The 23,273-nt window shown below is 46.9% G+C and overlaps 1 protein-coding gene and 1 long non-coding RNA gene across 2 annotated transcripts; both read right to left on the bottom strand.

Annotated features, from left to right (window-relative positions):
• Positions 1-3,761: 3,761 nt before the first annotated feature.
• On the bottom strand, positions 3,762-5,142 carry LOC115768971. The gene is made up of 4 exons (XR_004018663.1): positions 4,692-5,142; positions 4,344-4,636; positions 4,109-4,285; positions 3,762-4,055 (listed from the first exon to the last, which is right to left on the bottom strand). It is a non-coding gene; the product is annotated as an uncharacterized LOC115768971 (long non-coding RNA).
• A 1,343-nt stretch (positions 5,143-6,485) lies between these two features.
• On the bottom strand, positions 6,486-7,019 carry LOC115768973. The gene is made up of 2 exons (XM_030713688.1): positions 6,636-7,019; positions 6,486-6,568 (listed from the first exon to the last, which is right to left on the bottom strand). The coding sequence occupies exons 1-2, from the start codon at positions 7,003-7,005 to the stop codon at positions 6,537-6,539; spliced, it is 402 nt and encodes a 133-aa protein (XP_030569548.1). The 5' UTR covers positions 7,006-7,019; the 3' UTR covers positions 6,486-6,536.
• Positions 7,020-23,273: the final 16,254 nt, after the last annotated feature.

Genomic DNA, 23,273 nt, shown 5'->3' with positions numbered 1-23,273 from the left:
AAATCCAAAACCTTCATATCCTATATACCAAGTCACCAATTCGGATTTCGCTACGAGCATAGCACTGAGCAACAATTGGCAAGAGTCACCCAATTTATACTCAGAGCTTATGAAAGAAATCAATTCTGTTCAGCTGTCTTTATCGACATACAAGAGGCCTTTGATCGTGTCTGGCATCCAGGACTATTTTTCAAACTCAAACCACTAATACCTCATACGCTATACGCAGTCATTAGACACTATCTTTCAAACAGAACTTTCATGGTTGAATGCCATGAGGGTGCCAGATCGACCCCAAAAACAATTTCGGCCGGAGTGCCACAAGGTAGCGTTTTGGGACCAATTCTGTACACCATCTATACAGCAGACATGCCTACCCCAGATAAAGTCTACACCAATATCCCACGCAACTCAGCATCCTTACTTGCAACCTATGCTGATGACACTGTCGTCATGTTTGCCAACGAATCGGCTATAACAGCCATTGAGCAAGTTAACATAATGCTGGAGACCCTAGAAAAATGGACCAATAAATGGTGTATAAAAATAAATGCCAGCAAAACGGCACACATACTATTCCATCTAAAAGAAAACTATGAACTCATACTACCCATAATTTCACCAAAAATCTTAGGCCAACCCATTATCACCAAAGACTCCCATCCCTATCTGGGTGTAAATTTAGATAAGAAATTAAATTTCTGCAAACATATTGCAGCCCTTACAACCAAACTCAAAGCCAGAAGAGCCCAACTCGACTGGCTGATAAATAACCAAAGCAAACTCACATTAAATTGCAAAACCCTTTTGTATAAACAATTAATAGCCCCAATATGGCATTACGCTCTGCCAGTCTGGGGTGCACTCACAAGTGAAACTCAGATCAATAAAGTCACTACATTTCAAAATATTACCCTACGAACCATCATGAACCCCCCACCACTAACCAGAAATAGCACAATACACAACGACCTTAAGATACGCACAATCGAAGACACATTTGACAAACTTTCTGCCAATTATGCCAAAAGACTTGGCAAACACTCAAACATTGAAGCAAAAAAGCTTGTTGCCACCCCATACGTCCCATTTCGTTTAGCCAGAAGTCGAGCCAGATATATGGATCAACTTAGCAAACACGTTAGACCAATACAACGTACCATAGCCCCATTACCAACAGTCAGAAAACCTGTACAGAATCTCCAACCAGAATATTTTGCCAAACTTCAGAGCAAGAAACATAGCCTACTCCAACAAATCAGTGAGCTACGCGCTAGACTACCATTTGACCCAGACACCACAGAACGATCCTTTACACTCCGCTTTCCAATGAGTGTCAACGAAATGAATAACATCAATCGAGAACTAATCGCTCTCAACAATAAACTCCAAGAAACAGAACGACTACTAGCATCCTTTCCTGCGCAAGCTGAGAGTGCACCCCAGCAGCAACAAAAACCGCTTACACAGCCACAACAAATTTCTGTGCAACCAGCACTTAGCCCCCTAGATGATACACTACCACTAACACTATAATCTAACCAATCTAACCAACAACAATAACCATAAAACTGCATACACCATATAAGTATGCTATGCTTAATCTATATAAACACCAAGCCATACTCACCAGTAACACAGTTAAAACTGCCTAGCCTAATTAACAAATATATGGCAAACTAAAAACCAAAATAAAAACACATCATACTTACCAGTAGCACAATGATAACAAACCAAGAAAACTGCCTAGCCTAGTGGGTCAGCATATAGTGATGAAATATAATGATAAGAGCATCTCACGCTATCACTATCATTATCTCTGACAATGCTGACCCATACCCCCCCTGGCCTGTTCACCAATCAGAACCCCCCCCTAATAGCACTAACAAACAACCAACTGCTCGACCTAAGTGAGCTTAAACAAAACCTAGCCAAGTCATACTGTGAGCCAAATAAAAGTGCCACATATGAATAAGTTGCTTAGACCACAGAAACCAAGCCACACTCACCAAGAAACACATAAATATTAACTGCATACACCAACCACAAATGCCAATCACTAACACAACTAACACAACCAAGACAAGGCACCAATGCTTAGCACAAACAACAAATGCCAAACTCTAAGCCACACTCACCAATGACACTACAGTCCCAACACCCCAACCCGGGAGACTGGCCAAAGAATGCAAATCCAAAAAGAAAAATCCAAAAATACTGCCTAGTCAAATGGATCAGCATAAAGTGAAGAAATATAATGATACAAGCACCTTGTGCTTCACTATCATTAACCCTGATCTTGCTGATCCAAACACCATGGCCAATCCAATTACTCAATTTAAAATAACTAACTCAAACCAAATAACAATTATATAAATATTAACTGCCAAACCAAACAATGGCCAAATAAAGAACAACCAAACACACAACCAAATTACACTGTGTACCATAATCCAATAGTCTATGCAAACATGCAACAAACTTCAAACTGCTGAACAAACTTAACCACCAAAATATCCAGCCATAGCATATTGTGCACTTACAATTCGCACAAACTGCACTCCCAATTCTCAGTGCCAGAATTACCATATGACCAATTCAACTAACAATAATACTAACCCATTAATATGCAAGTCATTCAGTTTGTCAGAATAGAGACTGAGAAGAGACCCTAAAGTGTATGTTCTTAGACAAGCAGACGACAACCAAGTTGCATGTTAACGTTCATACCAGACAAACAAAAACAAACCCAATTTGCTCAATAGCAACAGGAGACCCATACACACCAAAAGTGACCCAAACAACAATCCAATATTCGGATATATCACACCCCTAATAAATCTGCACCGCCTAAATTCCAGTGCCTAGAACAGTCATATCAGACTTCTAAAAACTGCTTAGCTTGGGTACCTGGAGCTCTGTCCTTCCGGACATGTGTAAACCAGGTGAGTGAGCAGTTATAGATTAAAAACAGCACAACAATATCCCAGTGCCTAAACTGCTTTGCTTGGGTGCCTGGAGCTCTGCCCTTCTGGGTATGTGTAAACCAGGTGAGTGAGCAGTGATAAAGAATCAAATCTGCACAACCTCAGTGCCTTAACTGCTTTGCTTGGGTGCCTGGAGCTCTGCCCTTCTGGGTATGTGTAAACCAGGTGAGTGAGCAGTGATAAAGAATCAAATCTGCACAACCTCAGTGCCTTAACTGCTTTGCTTGGGTGCCTGGAGCTCTGCCCTTCTGGGTATGTGTAAACCAGGTGAGTGAGCAGTGACCATGAAACCCCAAGAAAACAATGCTAGCCGGCACAACTCCTATGCCAAACAGCTCAACAAACCTCAAAAACCTGAACTGTCCCACCAGACTTCAAAACTAATCCACAACTAACCACCAACCTGGCGCAAACACTAACCACAACTAACAACCTCAATATGCTCTACACTTCCAAGGCTAGCCACCAAAGCCACAATAGCGTATTGACCAACCACCAATAAAAACAATCCGTGCTTCACCCAGCGCAACAAGCTCCAACCTGAGCAACACCTAAGCGCCAAAAACAAGAGCTATACCTAGCCATAATCTGCAATACCAACAATTGCCTCCCAAGAAAACGACCGATTCCGCGTGGTCCGCTAAGCGGCGCAGTGCGGTAAACTTGTCCAGATCCAGCCATTACACGGATCTGGGCCACCAGCCGTATGTACTGAGTAATAGACCAGTACATACTACAAAAAAAAAAAAAAAAAAACCCCCAACAATCCAGCGATTAATCCTACCAGACTATGTGGACGAGAGGCAGCAGAATCATCAAACACAGCATACTCTGCCAATGCAGACTCAACAGGCATCAGTAACGCCACAACAGCAGCTAACGACATCACCTCAGGGGACAGGAAACCTGCAATCGCTGACGCAACCACAGCAGCCGCAACTACAACACACCCAGATAAATACAGCCATCAGCCACGAAACACTCCTGGAGCATGGCCTCCAGAGAGTCCGGTTAACATTGGAACGCGTTCTAAATGAAGACATGGAAGTCGCAAGCTCCCAAGATGATCTGCTGGGTCAAATAATTAGTTTGGAATGAGCAACGGCATTGGCAGCGTCTACCAAAACAAATATGAAATAGCTCAACTGCTCCTTGTGGGCTCCATCCAACATCCTGACTCATAACGGAACCGATTTAATACTTTGCCGCCAAGTCAGCTGACATGCAATTCCTCGACAAATTGTGGAGTCTGAGAGACGCCAATAGATGTTTCCAAACCACGACACAGAAGTGCTGACCTGCAAACAAAGGCACAAATTAAACACTGTTTAAACAAAGCTTTAAATGCATACACACCAAGAACACGATGCGCCCACGACGGCCAACTGGGCCAAATTCTCAATTTGGAGTGAGCGAGTGCCTCGGCATCGCCCACTCAAACAAAATATGCAACAGCTCAGCAGCTCTTTGTGGGCTCATCCAGCATCCTGAAACGCAAACAGCCTGCTTGCATGCCATCAAGTACAACGGAGCCGATTTAATACGCTGCTGTGACTACCAAGTCGACTGATATGTAAATTCTGGACAAGCTGCGTGGCGTGTGAGAGACGCCACCAGATATTTCCAAATCACGAAGATGATGCGCTGTCCTGCAACCAAAGGCACATAATTAAAAGCAAAAAATTGTTTAAAACACATACTTACCAAGAAGATGACATGCTCCACGACGGCCTGCTGGCTAAATACTCAACCTGGAGTGAGCGACAGCTCCGGCACCGCCCTCTCAAACAAAGTGGGCAACAGCTCAGCAGCTCCTGTTGGGCTCCATCTAGCAATCTGAATCGCTACCGGCCTGCTTCCAGGCCATCCATTACTATTGAGCCGATTGAATGCGTTACTGTGACCGCCAAGCCAACTGACATGCAATTACTGGCAAGCTTCGTGGCGAGTGAGAGACGCCAACGGATGTTTCCAAACCATGACACTAAGTGCTGTCCTGCAAATAAAGACGATGCGCCTATGACGGTCGACTGGGCCCAGTACTCAATTTGAGGTGAGCGATTGCTTCGGTATCGCCCAGTCAAACAATTTCTGGCCAAGCTGCGTGGCGTGTGAGAGACGACGCTGGACGCTTCCAAATCACGACGAAAATGCGCTGTCCTGCAACCAAAGGCACATAAATAAAAGCAAAAATTGTTTTAAAATACATACTTACCAAAAGATAACATGCTCCACGACGGCCTGCTGGTTGAATACCCAACTTGGAGTGGGCGACTGCTCCGGCATCGCCCATACAAACAATTCCTGGTCAAACTGCATGGCGTGTGAGAGACGCCATTAGAAGCTTCCTAACCACAACGATGATGCGCTGTCTTGCAAGCAAAAGCACAAATAAAAAAATTGTTTACATACTTACCAAGAAGATGATACGCCCCACGATGGCCTCCTGGTTAAATACACAATTTGCAGTGAGCGACGGCATCGGCATCGCCCACTCGAACAAAATATGCAACAGCTCAGCAGCTCCTTGTGGGCTCCACCTAGCACCCTGAACTGCAACCGGCCTGTACTGCGGGCCACCCAATGCGTTGCTGCGGCTGCCAAGCCAGCTGACATGCAATACTCAGATAAGATGATCTGCTCCACGACGATCCACTGAGCCAAACCACTAATTGGCATGAGCGACGGTATAGCCCAGCAGCTTCATGTGGGCTCCCCTCACTTCCTGAATTGCCCGAGTGGCCATCCATCATAAGCGTACCTGCCAGCTGAGTGAGATGCATGACGCGCGATAGCCGCCACAGAGGAAGTTACCACTGTTTTCAATAAGACGCAGGTTCCCACGGCGGATTACTGGGCCAAAACTCAGGAAACGCTGCCATTGATGCTGCTCCTAAAGATGAGTAATGCAGGACGATAAATATCGTTGCAAATAAAAATACCAAAAACGCGTTTAGCCGATAAGTTAATACCGACACGCTGTAACAGGGCTGCAAAATGTTTTGCCCACAAATTATAATACTTCTGTTGCCATTTAAATTTAAAATAAGTTGCTATGTTAAAGTAATGAGTTAAATTAAAAATAAAGACACCGTCAGTATCTTTCTGGCGGGCAAGTGGTTAAGATTAAAAAAAAAACCGTGGCTTCAGAGTAGTAATTAGACACCTTCACCGAGCTACTCCTAATGACTGGATCAAGCAGAAGCTTAGTGACAAGGGACACAACGTTCGATTTGTAAATGTTATCAAGAAGCGTTTCTCTGGCGAGCCTCTTGATCTCTTTCAAGTTGAGCTTGAGCCTAAAAAGAACAATAACGAAATTTTCGACTTAACAGTCCTGGGAGGCCAGCGAGTCAAAGTCGAAAAGCCAATAAGAAATACGGATGTTGTGCAGTGCCACCGTTGCCAACAGATTGGACACACAAAAAATTACTGTCGCCGCATATTTAGATGCGTAAAGTGCGGACAAGAGCACCCATCAACACTCTGTGAAAAGGCGCCTAGTGCAGAAGCGAAATGTGCTAATTGTAAGGGCCCACATGCTGCTAGTTACAGGGGCTGCATCTTCTTCAAAAACAATGCTAAAAAGAGGGAACCTGCCGTTCTACAAAGAGCCAATAGATTGCTATTTCAGCTTGGAGAACCCACCATTCCAATTAGCTCTGGTAGGCAACAGGGACGACCAAAGCAGCAACCGCTTCGGCCTCCAGTTGTTCAGGGCCAGCAGGCACAACAGCAGCAACCACAGCGGCCCTCTGAGCAGCAGAAGCAGCCGCAGCACAACCCATTCCGTCAGCAAGTGCAACACCAGCAGCCAATGCCTCAAGCTGCAAGCAGCTATGCAGCCGCCCTTAAAACTGGCCTGCCAGATGAGCGCTCCCGAAAGCAGAAGCAGACCGCACAGCGCCAAACAACTCGACAGCAGCCTCAACATGATTCGAGATTGCAGCACAACAATCAGCCGCCTCAGCGCCACCAGCATTATCAGGAGCGAGAAACTCGGCAAGTGATAGCACATCCTGCAGAAGCGCGCCAGCAACACAGGAGCCGCAGCCGCAGCTCACCGCGAACTGCATACCCGCGAGATGACCTCAGCCGAAAACTTGATCAGCTGATCAACATAATGGTTGAACAACAAAGGAGCGCAATTGCCCCTGCCAATAACAGCAACCTGGAAAGTAAAATTGACAGATTAGTTGATCTAATGACGAGTATGATGGCTACCGTAAGCACTCTCATGTCTACCATGGAGCGCGTCAATGGTAACCAAAATGTCTAGCCACGACGCCAACTCCATCACTTCCTCCTCAGAGAGAAATGGGCATAACATATATGCCAGACTCAACACCAACGCCCTTAAAATTGTAGCCTGGAATGCAGCAGGACTACACAATAAACTGGAAGAGATGGAGTTATTTATGCTGCAAAACGAAATCGACATAATGTTAATAGCTGAAAGCTACCTACGGGATGCAGAAACTATTGATATAAGGGGATACCACACTTACCTGGCAAACCACCCATCTAACAACCGCCGTGGAGGTGCAGCCATCCTAGTAAAGCGCACAATCCAACACATAGCGCTCATGCCGACAACCCTGGAGAAAATTCAGTGTGCGCCAGTTGCAATTACACTGCTAAATGGCTCAGTCATTAATGTTGCGGCCATATACTGCCCCCCGCGGGAACATTGGCTGGTTCAAGACTTCAACTACGTATTTAGACAGCTTGGTGCTAAATTTATTGCTGCTGGTGACTGGAATGCCAGAAGTTATTGGTGGGGCAACAGCAGATCAAATCGCAGGGGTAATATACTCCTTGAAAGTGTGCAGCAGCAAAACCTTGACATTCTGGCAACTGGCTCGTCAACGCGCTTTCCAAATAATGCGCGGCAGTCCCCGACAGCCATTGACTTCGCAGTATATAAAGGTGTGCAGTATGGTCTGCTAAAAATAAGCACATCCAATGACTTAGGATCGGATCACCTGCCGCTGCTGATTGAACTACTGAGTAAGCCAGCAGAAGGCGAACCCAAGTGTCATCTTCTTCCAGCAAATGCGAGCATACCCAAATTTCAATTGTGGCTAAACATGCACATCAATTTGAACACTGAGCTTCACTGTGGCGAAGATATTGACGATGCGGTAGACATACTGGAAAATAATATCCACTCTGCAGCGAAATTTGCAACAAACCTAACTCACCAGCCTTACCGAGGGCAACCAAAATATAACTACACAATCAACAGGCGCATTCAACAAATGATTGAGGCCAAGAGGCTGATTAAACGCCACATACAGGCATACCACAACCCGGCTGCTAGGCAAGCACACAACAGATTAGCCAACAACATTAGCCGGGAAATCAAGCATGCCAAGGCGAGAAGACTTGATGAGTTGCTGGAATCTATCGATGCAAGGGATAGATACAGTATGCAAAAGTTATGGCGGCTAACGGGGAACATCAAAAGGCAGCCCGCACCTAATTTACCAGTGAGGAAGCACACTGAGGGAGCTGGGACTTCCCAGTGGTGCAAGACCACCGAAGAAAAAGCCGAAGCCTTTGCGCAGCACCTTGAACAAAGGTTTAGGCCAATGATCACCACGCTGCCCTCTGACAAGAGCCATGTCGAGATGCAAGTATCGCTACCTGTGGCCCAAGGTGAACTCTGCTTCCCTCCAGTCACGCTAGGGGAAGTACAAGCTATAATCAAAATGCTGCAAACAAAAAAGTCTCCGGGGATTGACCGAATCGATAATCGCACGATCAAGGAACTGCCACAGTCAGCTGTACTGTACCTAGTGCTTATTTTTAACGGTATCCTACGCTTTGGACACTTTCCTTGCAAGTGGAAATGTGCCAAAATAACAATGATCCAAAAGCCAGGCAAGCCCTCTGATCAGCTTGGATCATACAGGCCAATAAGCTTGCTCGCTGGCTTTTCAAAAATCTTTGAGCGACTGCTGCTGCGCCGGATGTTCCAATTGGACAACATCATCAATGCAATTCCGAGCCACCAATTCGGTTTCAGACGTGAGCATGCTGCTGAACAACAATTGGGTCGAGTTACGCAGTTTATACTAGAAGCGTACGAGGACAATAAATACTGCTCTGCGGTCTATATGGACATACAGGAGGCGTTTGATCGTGTCTGGCATGACGGACTGCGATTCAAGCTCAAACAGCTATTGCCGGAAGTCCTCTACCGAGTTATGAATAGCTATCTAAGCGAACGCACATTCATTGTGGACTGCTGTGGAGGTACGCATTCCAGCCTAAAAGAAATCTGCGCCGGCGTTCCGCAGGGTAGTGTTTTAGGGCCTGTACTGTACACCCTATACACATCCGACATGCCCCTACCTGCACCGCTACGACACGGCAAACTGATGCTGGCAACTTATGCCGATGACACGGCCATCTTGTCATCGGCAAACTTGCAAGAAGATGCCATTGCCAATTTGGATCTGTTCCTTGCCACCATTACAACATGGACACAAAAGTGGAGCATTAGCATCAACATTACCAAAACCAAGCACATAATGCACACTTGGAGAAGCTTGCAGATGCCAATTCTTTCCCCAAGAATTTTGGATCAACGGCTCACCACAGAAGAAAGGATTTCATACCTGGGAGTGCAAGTCGATAAAAAGCTTCTTTTGAGCAGCCACGTCACCACCATTGTCGCCAGGGTTAGAGACAGGGCCAAAAAGCTGCACTGGCTAATATCAGAAAGGAGCAAGCTACCATTAAAATGCAAAGTATCACTCTACAAGCAGCTCATAGCCCCAATATGGCAGTTCGCACTTCCGGTCTGGGGATCACTTCTATGCGAAGGCCAATTTGAACGGATTCAAGTTGCGCAAAACAAGATATTGCGAACCATTGCTGGAGCACCTTGGTACGTGCGAAACCAAAGCATCCACACTGATCTGAAGGTCGTGCCGGTGGAAAAAATGTATCAGGATGCTTGCTCCAGGTACTGGGCTCGGCTCAGCAACCACAGCAACGATGAAGCCAAAAATATTGCCCTTAAAGCAAGACTCCCACAACGTCACCTAGGTGTCAGAAGAAGATACGCTGAAATGCTTCGGAAGCACCTACCTCTGGGTCGCCTAGCACAGCAGCAGCGGTCACAGCAGGGCCAGCTACCTTCTCATGGGCAGCCACGTCCGCTCCCACGACCACCCAGTCTCAGAGACTACCTTGTATTTGACATACAAGAACTGCTAAGTCAAACAGTGGTGCAGCCCAACTACCTCCAGGATAGACGAAACAGCCCGTCTCATATACAGCTGTGCTCAACTCTCGCTACCACTACAAGGCCAGGAGCTCTCATTCCTCCCAGTCCAGAGACACCAAGCTCGCATCCAAATCCACAGACGCAGCGGGACGTGGCCACCAGTGCGGATCAAGAAGCAGTGTGCAACACCATGTGCACACTTGCTACACTGTTCATGATGGCAGCCAACCTCTATGTACTTGTACCACAGCGAGGGCCTAAGACTAGGACTACTTGCAGGACACGGCAACTCATCCAATTGCGACTGGCTGAAAGGCAGATAAAGCAAAGATTGCGTTACGCTAACGAACCAATCAGATGGCTTCATACAACTCGTTGCCAAAGGGTTGCCTACTTACAGAAATTCAGACTGCGACATCCCATACAATGGAAAAAGGCCTTGATGCTACGTCTCTCAAGCACCCACACCAATGGCATCTGGCGGCAGGATCAACGGTGGTCACGCTGGCGGCTCCAGCTCATCCAGATGCAACGGCTATCAGACTGGGTAGCTTCCAGACAATTGGGGATTTTCCCAATCCTCAAATAATTAATTTGACAGCAATCCCCATGCCAAGGCTGGGAAACTTCACTTGAATTGTATATAACATGTCACTTAATTCATTGTAAGTACTCTAGGTATTAAATGAATAAAAAAAAAAAACAGTCTGGATCCCAGTCCCCACTTCTCTGTCTGTCAACCAGGCATGGAGCTGGGCTCTGGAATCCAGACCGACATTGCGTTTGTTCCCTTGTGTCGAACGGTAAACAAAACAAACAAAAACAAACAAACAAAAACAAACAAAAAATAAAAATCTGAAAAACAAAAATAAAAATATTCTAAGGACAAAAATCAACAAAATTTTGCCGACGCTACATACGGGCAATCTGCCCCCGTCCCGTGCCTTTCCAAAAGGTGAAAGCATGGGTATCAAGCTAAAAGAAATTGGAAACGTAAAATCTGGAAGTTCCTCTGACTGGGACGACGATGAGTTCATAAGGAGACTCGGTGCTGCAAACGCTCAGGCCGTCGCGAGTGGAACAGATGCCTCTGTGTCGGCTAGATCTAGCAAGACATCGTCACTTAGAGAAAACTATCTAAAAGCACGACAAGAGGAGACTTGTCAAAAAGTGCAGCGAAAACGTCGTGTCACTGGTGGTGAAAGCCCTAGGACACAGAAGAAAAAAGCCAATGAAGATGAAAATGTTGAAACTGTGTCCTTGGAAGATGAAGATGTGGACGTTGAAGCAATGGACGTTACCCCTCAGCCGATTATAAACCCAAATCCTGAAACAGATGCTGAGGACATCGCTACTATCAATATGAATGCCAGGCCTGAGGGACCACAACATATACCCCCACTTATGCCTACCAATAACTCTAACGCAGAACCCAATGTTCCAGACGTTGCCAGCAATGTTAAGATCAGGCCTGAACCGCTCTACGTGCCTGGACTTAACGGTAATATTGTCCCATTCCTAAAGGACATTGATGACTTAATTGGAGAGGGTAACTACCACACCAAACCGACTTCGGATCGCGGACTTCGTATTCAGTGCAACGACATTAGCTCATACCGCGCACTAGTAAGATTCTTTGAAGAATGTAGTGTTGAGTCCCATACTTACCAACTGAGCAGTGACCGTGGCTTCAGAGTAGTAATTAGACACCTTCACCGAGCTACTCCTAATGACTGGATCAAGCAGAAGCTTAGTGACAAGGGACACAACGTTCGATTTGTAAATGTTATCAAGAAGCGTTTCTCTGGCGAGCCTCTTGATCTCTTTCAAGTTGAGCTTGAGCCTAAAAAGAACAATAACGAAATTTTCGACTTAACAGTCCTGGGAGGCCAGCGAGTCAAAGTCGAAAAGCCAATAAGAAATACGGATGTTGTGCAGTGCCACCGTTGCCAACAGATTGGACACACAAAAAATTACTGTCGCCGCATATTTAGATGCGTAAAGTGCGGACAAGAGCACCCATCAACACTCTGTGAAAAGGCGCCTAGTGCAGAAGCGAAATGTGCTAATTGTAAGGGCCCACATGCTGCTAGTTACAGGGGCTGCATCTTCTTCAAAAACAATGCTAAAAAGAGGGAACCTGCCGTTCTACAAAGAGCCAATAGATTGCTATTTCAGCTTGGAGAACCCACCATTCCAATTAGCTCTGGTAGGCAACAGGGACGACCAAAGCAGCAACCGCTTCGGCCTCCAGTTGTTCAGGGCCAGCAGGCACAACAGCAGCAACCACAGCGGCCCTCTGAGCAGCAGAAGCAGCCGCAGCACAACCCATTCCGTCAGCAAGTGCAACACCAGCAGCCAATGCCTCAAGCTGCAAGCAGCTATGCAGCCGCCCTTAAAACTGGCCTGCCAGATGAGCGCTCCCGAAAGCAGAAGCAGACCGCACAGCGCCAAACAACTCGACAGCAGCCTCAACATGATTCGAGATTGCAGCACAACAATCAGCCGCCTCAGCGCCACCAGCATTATCAGGAGCGAGAAACTCGGCAAGTGATAGCACATCCTGCAGAAGCGCGCCAGCAACACAGGAGCCGCAGCCGCAGCTCACCGCGAACTGCATACCCGCGAGATGACCTCAGCCGAAAACTTGATCAGCTGATCAACATAATGGTTGAACAACAAAGGAGCGCAATTGCCCCTGCCAATAACAGCAACCTGGAAAGTAAAATTGACAGATTAGTTGATCTAATGACGAGTATGATGGCTACCGTAAGCACTCTCATGTCTACCATGGAGCGCGTCAATGGTAACCAAAATGTCTAGCCACGACGCCAACTCCATCACTTCCTCCTCAGAGAGAAATGGGCATAACATATATGCCAGACTCAACACCAACGCCCTTAAAATTGTAGCCTGGAATGCAGCAGGACTACACAATAAACTGGAAGAGATGGAGTTATTTATGCTGCAAAACGAAATCGACATAATGTTAATAGCTGAAAGCTACCTACGGGATGCAGAAACTATTGATATAAGGGGATACCACACTTACCTGGCAAACCACCCATCTAACAACCGCCGTGGAGGTGCAGCCATCCTAGTAAAGCGCACAATCCAACACATAGCGCTCATGCCGACAACCCTGGAGAAAATTCAGTGTGCGCCAGTTGCAATTACACTGCTAAATGGCTCAGTCATTAATGTTGCGGCCATATACTGCCCCCCGCGGGAACATTGGCTGGTTCAAGACTTCAACTACGTATTTAGACAGCTTGGTGCTAAATTTATTGCTGCTGGTGACTGGAATGCCAGAAGTTATTGGTGGGGCAACAGCAGATCAAATCGCAGGGGTAATATACTCCTTGAAAGTGTGCAGCAGCAAAACCTTGACATTCTGGCAACTGGCTCGTCAACGCGCTTTCCAAATAATGCGCGGCAGTCCCCGACAGCCATTGACTTCGCAGTATATAAAGGTGTGCAGTATGGTCTGCTAAAAATAAGCACATCCAATGACTTAGGATCGGATCACCTGCCGCTGCTGATTGAACTACTGAGTAAGCCAGCAGAAGGCGAACCCAAGTGTCATCTTCTTCCAGCAAATGCGAGCATACCCAAATTTCAATTGTGGCTAAACATGCACATCAATTTGAACACTGAGCTTCACTGTGGCGAAGATATTGACGATGCGGTAGACATACTGGAAAATAATATCCACTCTGCAGCGAAATTTGCAACAAACCTAACTCACCAGCCTTACCGAGGGCAACCAAAATATAACTACACAATCAACAGGCGCATTCAACAAATGATTGAGGCCAAGAGGCTGATTAAACGCCACATACAGGCATACCACAACCCGGCTGCTAGGCAAGCACACAACAGATTAGCCAACAACATTAGCCGGGAAATCAAGCATGCCAAGGCGAGAAGACTTGATGAGTTGCTGGAATCTATCGATGCAAGGGATAGATACAGTATGCAAAAGTTATGGCGGCTAACGGGGAACATCAAAAGGCAGCCCGCACCTAATTTACCAGTGAGGAAGCACACTGAGGGAGCTGGGACTTCCCAGTGGTGCAAGACCACCGAAGAAAAAGCCGAAGCCTTTGCGCAGCACCTTGAACAAAGGTTTAGGCCAATGATCACCACGCTGCCCTCTGACAAGAGCCATGTCGAGATGCAAGTATCGCTACCTGTGGCCCAAGGTGAACTCTGCTTCCCTCCAGTCACGCTAGGGGAAGTACAAGCTATAATCAAAATGCTGCAAACAAAAAAGTCTCCGGGGATTGACCGAATCGATAATCGCACGATCAAGGAACTGCCACAGTCAGCTGTACTGTACCTAGTGCTTATTTTTAACGGTATCCTACGCTTTGGACACTTTCCTTGCAAGTGGAAATGTGCCAAAATAACAATGATCCAAAAGCCAGGCAAGCCCTCTGATCAGCTTGGATCATACAGGCCAATAAGCTTGCTCGCTGGCTTTTCAAAAATCTTTGAGCGACTGCTGCTGCGCCGGATGTTCCAATTGGACAACATCATCAATGCAATTCCGAGCCACCAATTCGGTTTCAGACGTGAGCATGCTGCTGAACAACAATTGGGTCGAGTTACGCAGTTTATACTAGAAGCGTACGAGGACAATAAATACTGCTCTGCGGTCTATATGGACATACAGGAGGCGTTTGATCGTGTCTGGCATGACGGACTGCGATTCAAGCTCAAACAGCTATTGCCGGAAGTCCTCTACCGAGTTATGAATAGCTATCTAAGCGAACGCACATTCATTGTGGACTGCTGTGGAGGTACGCATTCCAGCCTAAAAGAAATCTGCGCCGGCGTTCCGCAGGGTAGTGTTTTAGGGCCTGTACTGTACACCCTATACACATCCGACATGCCCCTACCTGCACCGCTACGACACGGCAAACTGATGCTGGCAACTTATGCCGATGACACGGCCATCTTGTCATCGGCAAACTTGCAAGAAGATGCCATTGCCAATTTGGATCTGTTCCTTGCCACCATTACAACATGGACACAAAAGTGGAGCATTAGCATCAACATTACCAAAACCAAGCACATAATGCACACTTGGAGAAGCTTGCAGATGCCAATTCTTTCCCCAAGAATTTTGGATCAACGGCTCACCACAGAAGAAAGGATTTCATACCTGGGAGTGCAAGTCGATAAAAAGCTTCTTTTGAGCAGCCACGTCACCACCATTGTCGCCAGGGTTAGAGACAGGGCCAAAAAGCTGCACTGGCTAATATCAGAAAGGAGCAAGCTACCATTAAAATGCAAAGTATCACTCTACAAGCAGCTCATAGCCCCAATATGGCAGTTCGCACTTCCGGTCTGGGGATCACTTCTATGCGAAGGCCAATTTGAACGGATTCAAGTTGCGCAAAACAAGATATTGCGAACCATTGCTGGAGCACCTTGGTACGTGCGAAACCAAAGCATCCACACTGATCTGAAGGTCGTGCCGGTGGAAAAAATGTATCAGGATGCTTGCTCCAGGTACTGGGCTCGGCTCAGCAACCACAGCAACGATGAAGCCAAAAATATTGCCCTTAAAGCAAGACTCCCACAACGTCACCTAGGTGTCAGAAGAAGATACGCTGAAATGCTTCGGAAGCACCTACCTCTGGGTCGCCTAGCACAGCAGCAGCGGTCACAGCAGGGCCAGCTACCTTCTCATGGGCAGCCACGTCCGCTCCCACGACCACCCAGTCTCAGAGACTACCTTGTATTTGACATACAAGAACTGCTAAGTCAAACAGTGGTGCAGCCCAACTACCTCCAGGATAGACGAAACAGCCCGTCTCATATACAGCTGTGCTCAACTCTCGCTACCACTACAAGGCCAGGAGCTCTCATTCCTCCCAGTCCAGAGACACCAAGCTCGCATCCAAATCCACAGACGCAGCGGGACGTGGCCACCAGTGCGGATCAAGAAGCAGTGTGCAACACCATGTGCACACTTGCTACACTGTTCATGATGGCAGCCAACCTCTATGTACTTGTACCACAGCGAGGGCCTAAGACTAGGACTACTTGCAGGACACGGCAACTCATCCAATTGCGACTGGCTGAAAGGCAGATAAAGCAAAGATTGCGTTACGCTAACGAACCAATCAGATGGCTTCATACAACTCGTTGCCAAAGGGTTGCCTACTTACAGAAATTCAGACTGCGACATCCCATACAATGGAAAAAGGCCTTGATGCTACGTCTCTCAAGCACCCACACCAATGGCATCTGGCGGCAGGATCAACGGTGGTCACGCTGGCGGCTCCAGCTCATCCAGATGCAACGGCTATCAGACTGGGTAGCTTCCAGACAATTGGGGATTTTCCCAATCCTCAAATAATTAATTTGACAGCAATCCCCATGCCAAGGCTGGGAAACTTCACTTGAATTGTATATAACATGTCACTTAATTCATTGTAAGTACTCTAGGTATTAAATGAATAAAAAAAAAAAACAGTCTGGATCCCAGTCCCCACTTCTCTGTCTGTCAACCAGGCATGGAGCTGGGCTCTGGAATCCAGACCGACATTGCGTTTGTTCCCTTGTGTCGAACGGTAAACAAAAAACAAACAAAAACAAACAAACAAAAACAAACAAAAAATAAAAATCTGAAAAACAAAAATAAAAATATTCTAAGGACAAAAATCAACAAAATTTTGCCGACGCTACATACGGGCAATCTGCCCCCGTCCCGTGCCTTTCCAAAAGGTGAAAGCATGGGTATCAAGCTAAAAGAAATTGGAAACGTAAAATCTGGAAGTTCCTCTGACTGGGACGACGATGAGTTCATAAGGAGACTCGGTGCTGCAAACGCTCAGGCCGTCGCGAGTGGAACAGATGCCTCTGTGTCGGCTAGATCTAGCAAGACATCGTCACTTAGAGAAAACTATCTAAAAGCACGACAAGAGGAGACTTGTCAAAAAGTGCAGCGAAAACGTCGTGTCACTGGTGGTGAAAGCCCTAGGACACAGAAGAAAAAAGCCAATGAAGATGAAAATGTTGAAACTGTGTCCTTGGAAGATGAAGATGTGGACGTTGAAGCAATGGACGTTACCCCTCAGCCGATTATAAACCCAAATCCTGAAACAGATGCTGAGGACATCGCTACTATCAATATGAATGCCAGGCCTGAGGGACCACAACATATACCCCCACTTATGCCTACCAATAACTCTAACGCAGAACCCAATGTTCCAGACGTTGCCAGCAATGTTAAGATCAGGCCTGAACCGCTCTACGTGCCTGGACTTAACGGTAATATTGTCCCATTCCTAAAGGACATTGATGACTTAATTGGAGAGGGTAACTACCACACCAAACCGACTTCGGATCGCGGACTTCGTATTCAGTGCAACGACATTAGCTCATACCGCGCACTAGTAAGATTCTTTGAAGAATGTAGTGTTGAGTCCCATACTTACCAACTGAGCAGTGACCGTGGCTTCAGAGTAGTAATTAGACACCTTCACCGAGCTACTCCTAATGACTGGATCAAGCAGAAGCTTAGTGACAAGGGACACAACGTTCGATTTGTAAATGTTATCAAGAAGCGTTTCTCTGGCGAGCCTCTTGATCTCTTTCAAGTTGAGCTTGAGCCTAAAAAGAACAATAACGAAATTTTCGACTTAACAGTCCTGGGAGGCCAGCGAGTCAAAGTCGAAAAGCCAATAAGAAATACGGATGTTGTGCAGTGCCACCGTTGCCAACAGATTGGACACACAAAAAATTACTGTCGCCGCATATTTAGATGCGTAAAGTGCGGACAAGAGCACCCATCAACACTCTGTGAAAAGGCGCCTAGTGCAGAAGCGAAATGTGCTAATTGTAAGGGCCCACATGCTGCTAGTTACAGGGGCTGCATCTTCTTCAAAAACAATGCTAAAAAGAGGGAACCTGCCGTTCTACAAAGAGCCAATAGATTGCTATTTCAGCTTGGAGAACCCACCATTCCAATTAGCTCTGGTAGGCAACAGGGACGACCAAAGCAGCAACCGCTTCGGCCTCCAGTTGTTCAGGGCCAGCAGGCACAACAGCAGCAACCACAGCGGCCCTCTGAGCAGCAGAAGCAGCCGCAGCACAACCCATTCCGTCAGCAAGTGCAACACCAGCAGCCAATGCCTCAAGCTGCAAGCAGCTATGCAGCCGCCCTTAAAACTGGCCTGCCAGATGAGCGCTCCCGAAAGCAGAAGCAGACCGCACAGCGCCAAACAACTCGACAGCAGCCTCAACATGATTCGAGATTGCAGCACAACAATCAGCCGCCTCAGCGCCACCAGCATTATCAGGAGCGAGAAACTCGGCAAGTGATAGCACATCCTGCAGAAGCGCGCCAGCAACACAGGAGCCGCAGCCGCAGCTCACCGCGAACTGCATACCCGCGAGATGACCTCAGCCGAAAACTTGATCAGCTGATCAACATAATGGTTGAACAACAAAGGAGCGCAATTGCCCCTGCCAATAACAGCAACCTGGAAAGTAAAATTGACAGATTAGTTGATCTAATGACGAGTATGATGGCTACCGTAAGCACTCTCATGTCTACCATGGAGCGCGTCAATGGTAACCAAAATGTCTAGCCACGACGCCAACTCCATCACTTCCTCCTCAGAGAGAAATGGGCATAACATATATGCCAGACTCAACACCAACGCCCTTAAAATTGTAGCCTGGAATGCAGCAGGACTACACAATAAACTGGAAGAGATGGAGTTATTTATGCTGCAAAACGAAATCGACATAATGTTAATAGCTGAAAGCTACCTACGGGATGCAGAAACTATTGATATAAGGGGATACCACACTTACCTGGCAAACCACCCATCTAACAACCGCCGTGGAGGTGCAGCCATCCTAGTAAAGCGCACAATCCAACACATAGCGCTCATGCCGACAACCCTGGAGAAAATTCAGTGTGCGCCAGTTGCAATTACACTGCTAAATGGCTCAGTCATTAATGTTGCGGCCATATACTGCCCCCCGCGGGAACATTGGCTGGTTCAAGACTTCAACTACGTATTTAGACAGCTTGGTGCTAAATTTATTGCTGCTGGTGACTGGAATGCCAGAAGTTATTGGTGGGGCAACAGCAGATCAAATCGCAGGGGTAATATACTCCTTGAAAGTGTGCAGCAGCAAAACCTTGACATTCTGGCAACTGGCTCGTCAACGCGCTTTCCAAATAATGCGCGGCAGTCCCCGACAGCCATTGACTTCGCAGTATATAAAGGTGTGCAGTATGGTCTGCTAAAAATAAGCACATCCAATGACTTAGGATCGGATCACCTGCCGCTGCTGATTGAACTACTGAGTAAGCCAGCAGAAGGCGAACCCAAGTGTCATCTTCTTCCAGCAAATGCGAGCATACCCAAATTTCAATTGTGGCTAAACATGCACATCAATTTGAACACTGAGCTTCACTGTGGCGAAGATATTGACGATGCGGTAGACATACTGGAAAATAATATCCACTCTGCAGCGAAATTTGCAACAAACCTAACTCACCAGCCTTACCGAGGGCAACCAAAATATAACTACACAATCAACAGGCGCATTCAACAAATGATTGAGGCCAAGAGGCTGATTAAACGCCACATACAGGCATACCACAACCCGGCTGCTAGGCAAGCACACAACAGATTAGCCAACAACATTAGCCGGGAAATCAAGCATGCCAAGGCGAGAAGACTTGATGAGTTGCTGGAATCTATCGATGCAAGGGATAGATACAGTATGCAAAAGTTATGGCGGCTAACGGGGAACATCAAAAGGCAGCCCGCACCTAATTTACCAGTGAGGAAGCACACTGAGGGAGCTGGGACTTCCCAGTGGTGCAAGACCACCGAAGAAAAAGCCGAAGCCTTTGCGCAGCACCTTGAACAAAGGTTTAGGCCAATGATCACCACGCTGCCCTCTGACAAGAGCCATGTCGAGATGCAAGTATCGCTACCTGTGGCCCAAGGTGAACTCTGCTTCCCTCCAGTCACGCTAGGGGAAGTACAAGCTATAATCAAAATGCTGCAAACAAAAAAGTCTCCGGGGATTGACCGAATCGATAATCGCACGATCAAGGAACTGCCACAGTCAGCTGTACTGTACCTAGTGCTTATTTTTAACGGTATCCTACGCTTTGGACACTTTCCTTGCAAGTGGAAATGTGCCAAAATAACAATGATCCAAAAGCCAGGCAAGCCCTCTGATCAGCTTGGATCATACAGGCCAATAAGCTTGCTCGCTGGCTTTTCAAAAATCTTTGAGCGACTGCTGCTGCGCCGGATGTTCCAATTGGACAACATCATCAATGCAATTCCGAGCCACCAATTCGGTTTCAGACGTGAGCATGCTGCTGAACAACAATTGGGTCGAGTTACGCAGTTTATACTAGAAGCGTACGAGGACAATAAATACTGCTCTGCGGTCTATATGGACATACAGGAGGCGTTTGATCGTGTCTGGCATGACGGACTGCGATTCAAGCTCAAACAGCTATTGCCGGAAGTCCTCTACCGAGTTATGAATAGCTATCTAAGCGAACGCACATTCATTGTGGACTGCTGTGGAGGTACGCATTCCAGCCTAAAAGAAATCTGCGCCGGCGTTCCGCAGGGTAGTGTTTTAGGGCCTGTACTGTACACCCTATACACATCCGACATGCCCCTACCTGCACCGCTACGACACGGCAAACTGATGCTGGCAACTTATGCCGATGACACGGCCATCTTGTCATCGGCAAACTTGCAAGAAGATGCCATTGCCAATTTGGATCTGTTCCTTGCCACCATTACAACATGGACACAAAAGTGGAGCATTAGCATCAACATTACCAAAACCAAGCACATAATGCACACTTGGAGAAGCTTGCAGATGCCAATTCTTTCCCCAAGAATTTTGGATCAACGGCTCACCACAGAAGAAAGGATTTCATACCTGGGAGTGCAAGTCGATAAAAAGCTTCTTTTGAGCAGCCACGTCACCACCATTGTCGCCAGGGTTAGAGACAGGGCCAAAAAGCTGCACTGGCTAATATCAGAAAGGAGCAAGCTACCATTAAAATGCAAAGTATCACTCTACAAGCAGCTCATAGCCCCAATATGGCAGTTCGCACTTCCGGTCTGGGGATCACTTCTATGCGAAGGCCAATTTGAACGGATTCAAGTTGCGCAAAACAAGATATTGCGAACCATTGCTGGAGCACCTTGGTACGTGCGAAACCAAAGCATCCACACTGATCTGAAGGTCGTGCCGGTGGAAAAAATGTATCAGGATGCTTGCTCCAGGTACTGGGCTCGGCTCAGCAACCACAGCAACGATGAAGCCAAAAATATTGCCCTTAAAGCAAGACTCCCACAACGTCACCTAGGTGTCAGAAGAAGATACGCTGAAATGCTTCGGAAGCACCTACCTCTGGGTCGCCTAGCACAGCAGCAGCGGTCACAGCAGGGCCAGCTACCTTCTCATGGGCAGCCACGTCCGCTCCCACGACCACCCAGTCTCAGAGACTACCTTGTATTTGACATACAAGAACTGCTAAGTCAAACAGTGGTGCAGCCCAACTACCTCCAGGATAGACGAAACAGCCCGTCTCATATACAGCTGTGCTCAACTCTCGCTACCACTACAAGGCCAGGAGCTCTCATTCCTCCCAGTCCAGAGACACCAAGCTCGCATCCAAATCCACAGACGCAGCGGGACGTGGCCACCAGTGCGGATCAAGAAGCAGTGTGCAACACCATGTGCACACTTGCTACACTGTTCATGATGGCAGCCAACCTCTATGTACTTGTACCACAGCGAGGGCCTAAGACTAGGACTACTTGCAGGACACGGCAACTCATCCAATTGCGACTGGCTGAAAGGCAGATAAAGCAAAGATTGCGTTACGCTAACGAACCAATCAGATGGCTTCATACAACTCGTTGCCAAAGGGTTGCCTACTTACAGAAATTCAGACTGCGACATCCCATACAATGGAAAAAGGCCTTGATGCTACGTCTCTCAAGCACCCACACCAATGGCATCTGGCGGCAGGATCAACGGTGGTCACGCTGGCGGCTCCAGCTCATCCAGATGCAACGGCTATCAGACTGGGTAGCTTCCAGACAATTGGGGATTTTCCCAATCCTCAAATAATTAATTTGACAGCAATCCCCATGCCAAGGCTGGGAAACTTCACTTGAATTGTATATAACATGTCACTTAATTCATTGTAAGTACTCTAGGTATTAAATGAATAAAAAAAAAAAACAGTCTGGATCCCAGTCCCCACTTCTCTGTCTGTCAACCAGGCATGGAGCTGGGCTCTGGAATCCAGACCGACATTGCGTTTGTTCCCTTGTGTCGAACGGTAAACAAAACCAAAGCCACAATAGCGTATTGACCAACCACCAATAAAAACAATCCGTGCTTCACCCAGCACAACAAGCTCCAACCTGAGCAACACCTAAGCGCCAAAAACAAGAGCTATACCTAGCCATAATCTGCAATACCAACAATTGCCTCCCAAGAAAACGACCGATTCCGCGTGGTCCGCTAAGCGGCGCAGTGCGGTAAACTTGTCCAGATCCAGCCATTACACGGATCTGGGCCACCAGCCGTATGTACTGAGTAATAGACCAGTACATACTACAAAAAACAAAAAAAACAATATAGCTGCTATCTACTGCCCACCATTAAGGGGCCTAACTTCCAAAGCTTTTGAGACCATATTTAAACTCTTTGAACCCAGATTCGTAATAGCCGGTGATTGGAACGCCAAACACCGATGGTGGGGCAATTCTCGTGCCTGTAATCGAGGCAATGAACTTATCAATTGCATAAGAACTCACAATTATAACATACTGGCTACAGGCTCACCCACCCACTATCCCCGTGACCAAAATAAAAGACCATCAGCCATTGATTTCGCCATCTACTGTGGCATACAACACAATCGATTACAAATTGAATCCTCACTTGATCTGGACTCAGATCACCTTCTGCTCCATATTCAACTACTAAATAAACCAACTATTGTTTCT

Source organism: Drosophila novamexicana, unplaced genomic scaffold, assembly GCF_003285875.2.
Source record: "Drosophila novamexicana strain 15010-1031.04,08,12 unplaced genomic scaffold, DnovRS2.1 tig00002145-arrow-arrow-pilon, whole genome shotgun sequence".
NCBI classification, from domain to species: domain Eukaryota; kingdom Metazoa; phylum Arthropoda; class Insecta; order Diptera; family Drosophilidae; genus Drosophila; species Drosophila novamexicana.
This window is presented reverse-complemented; position numbering and strand designations above follow the sequence as displayed.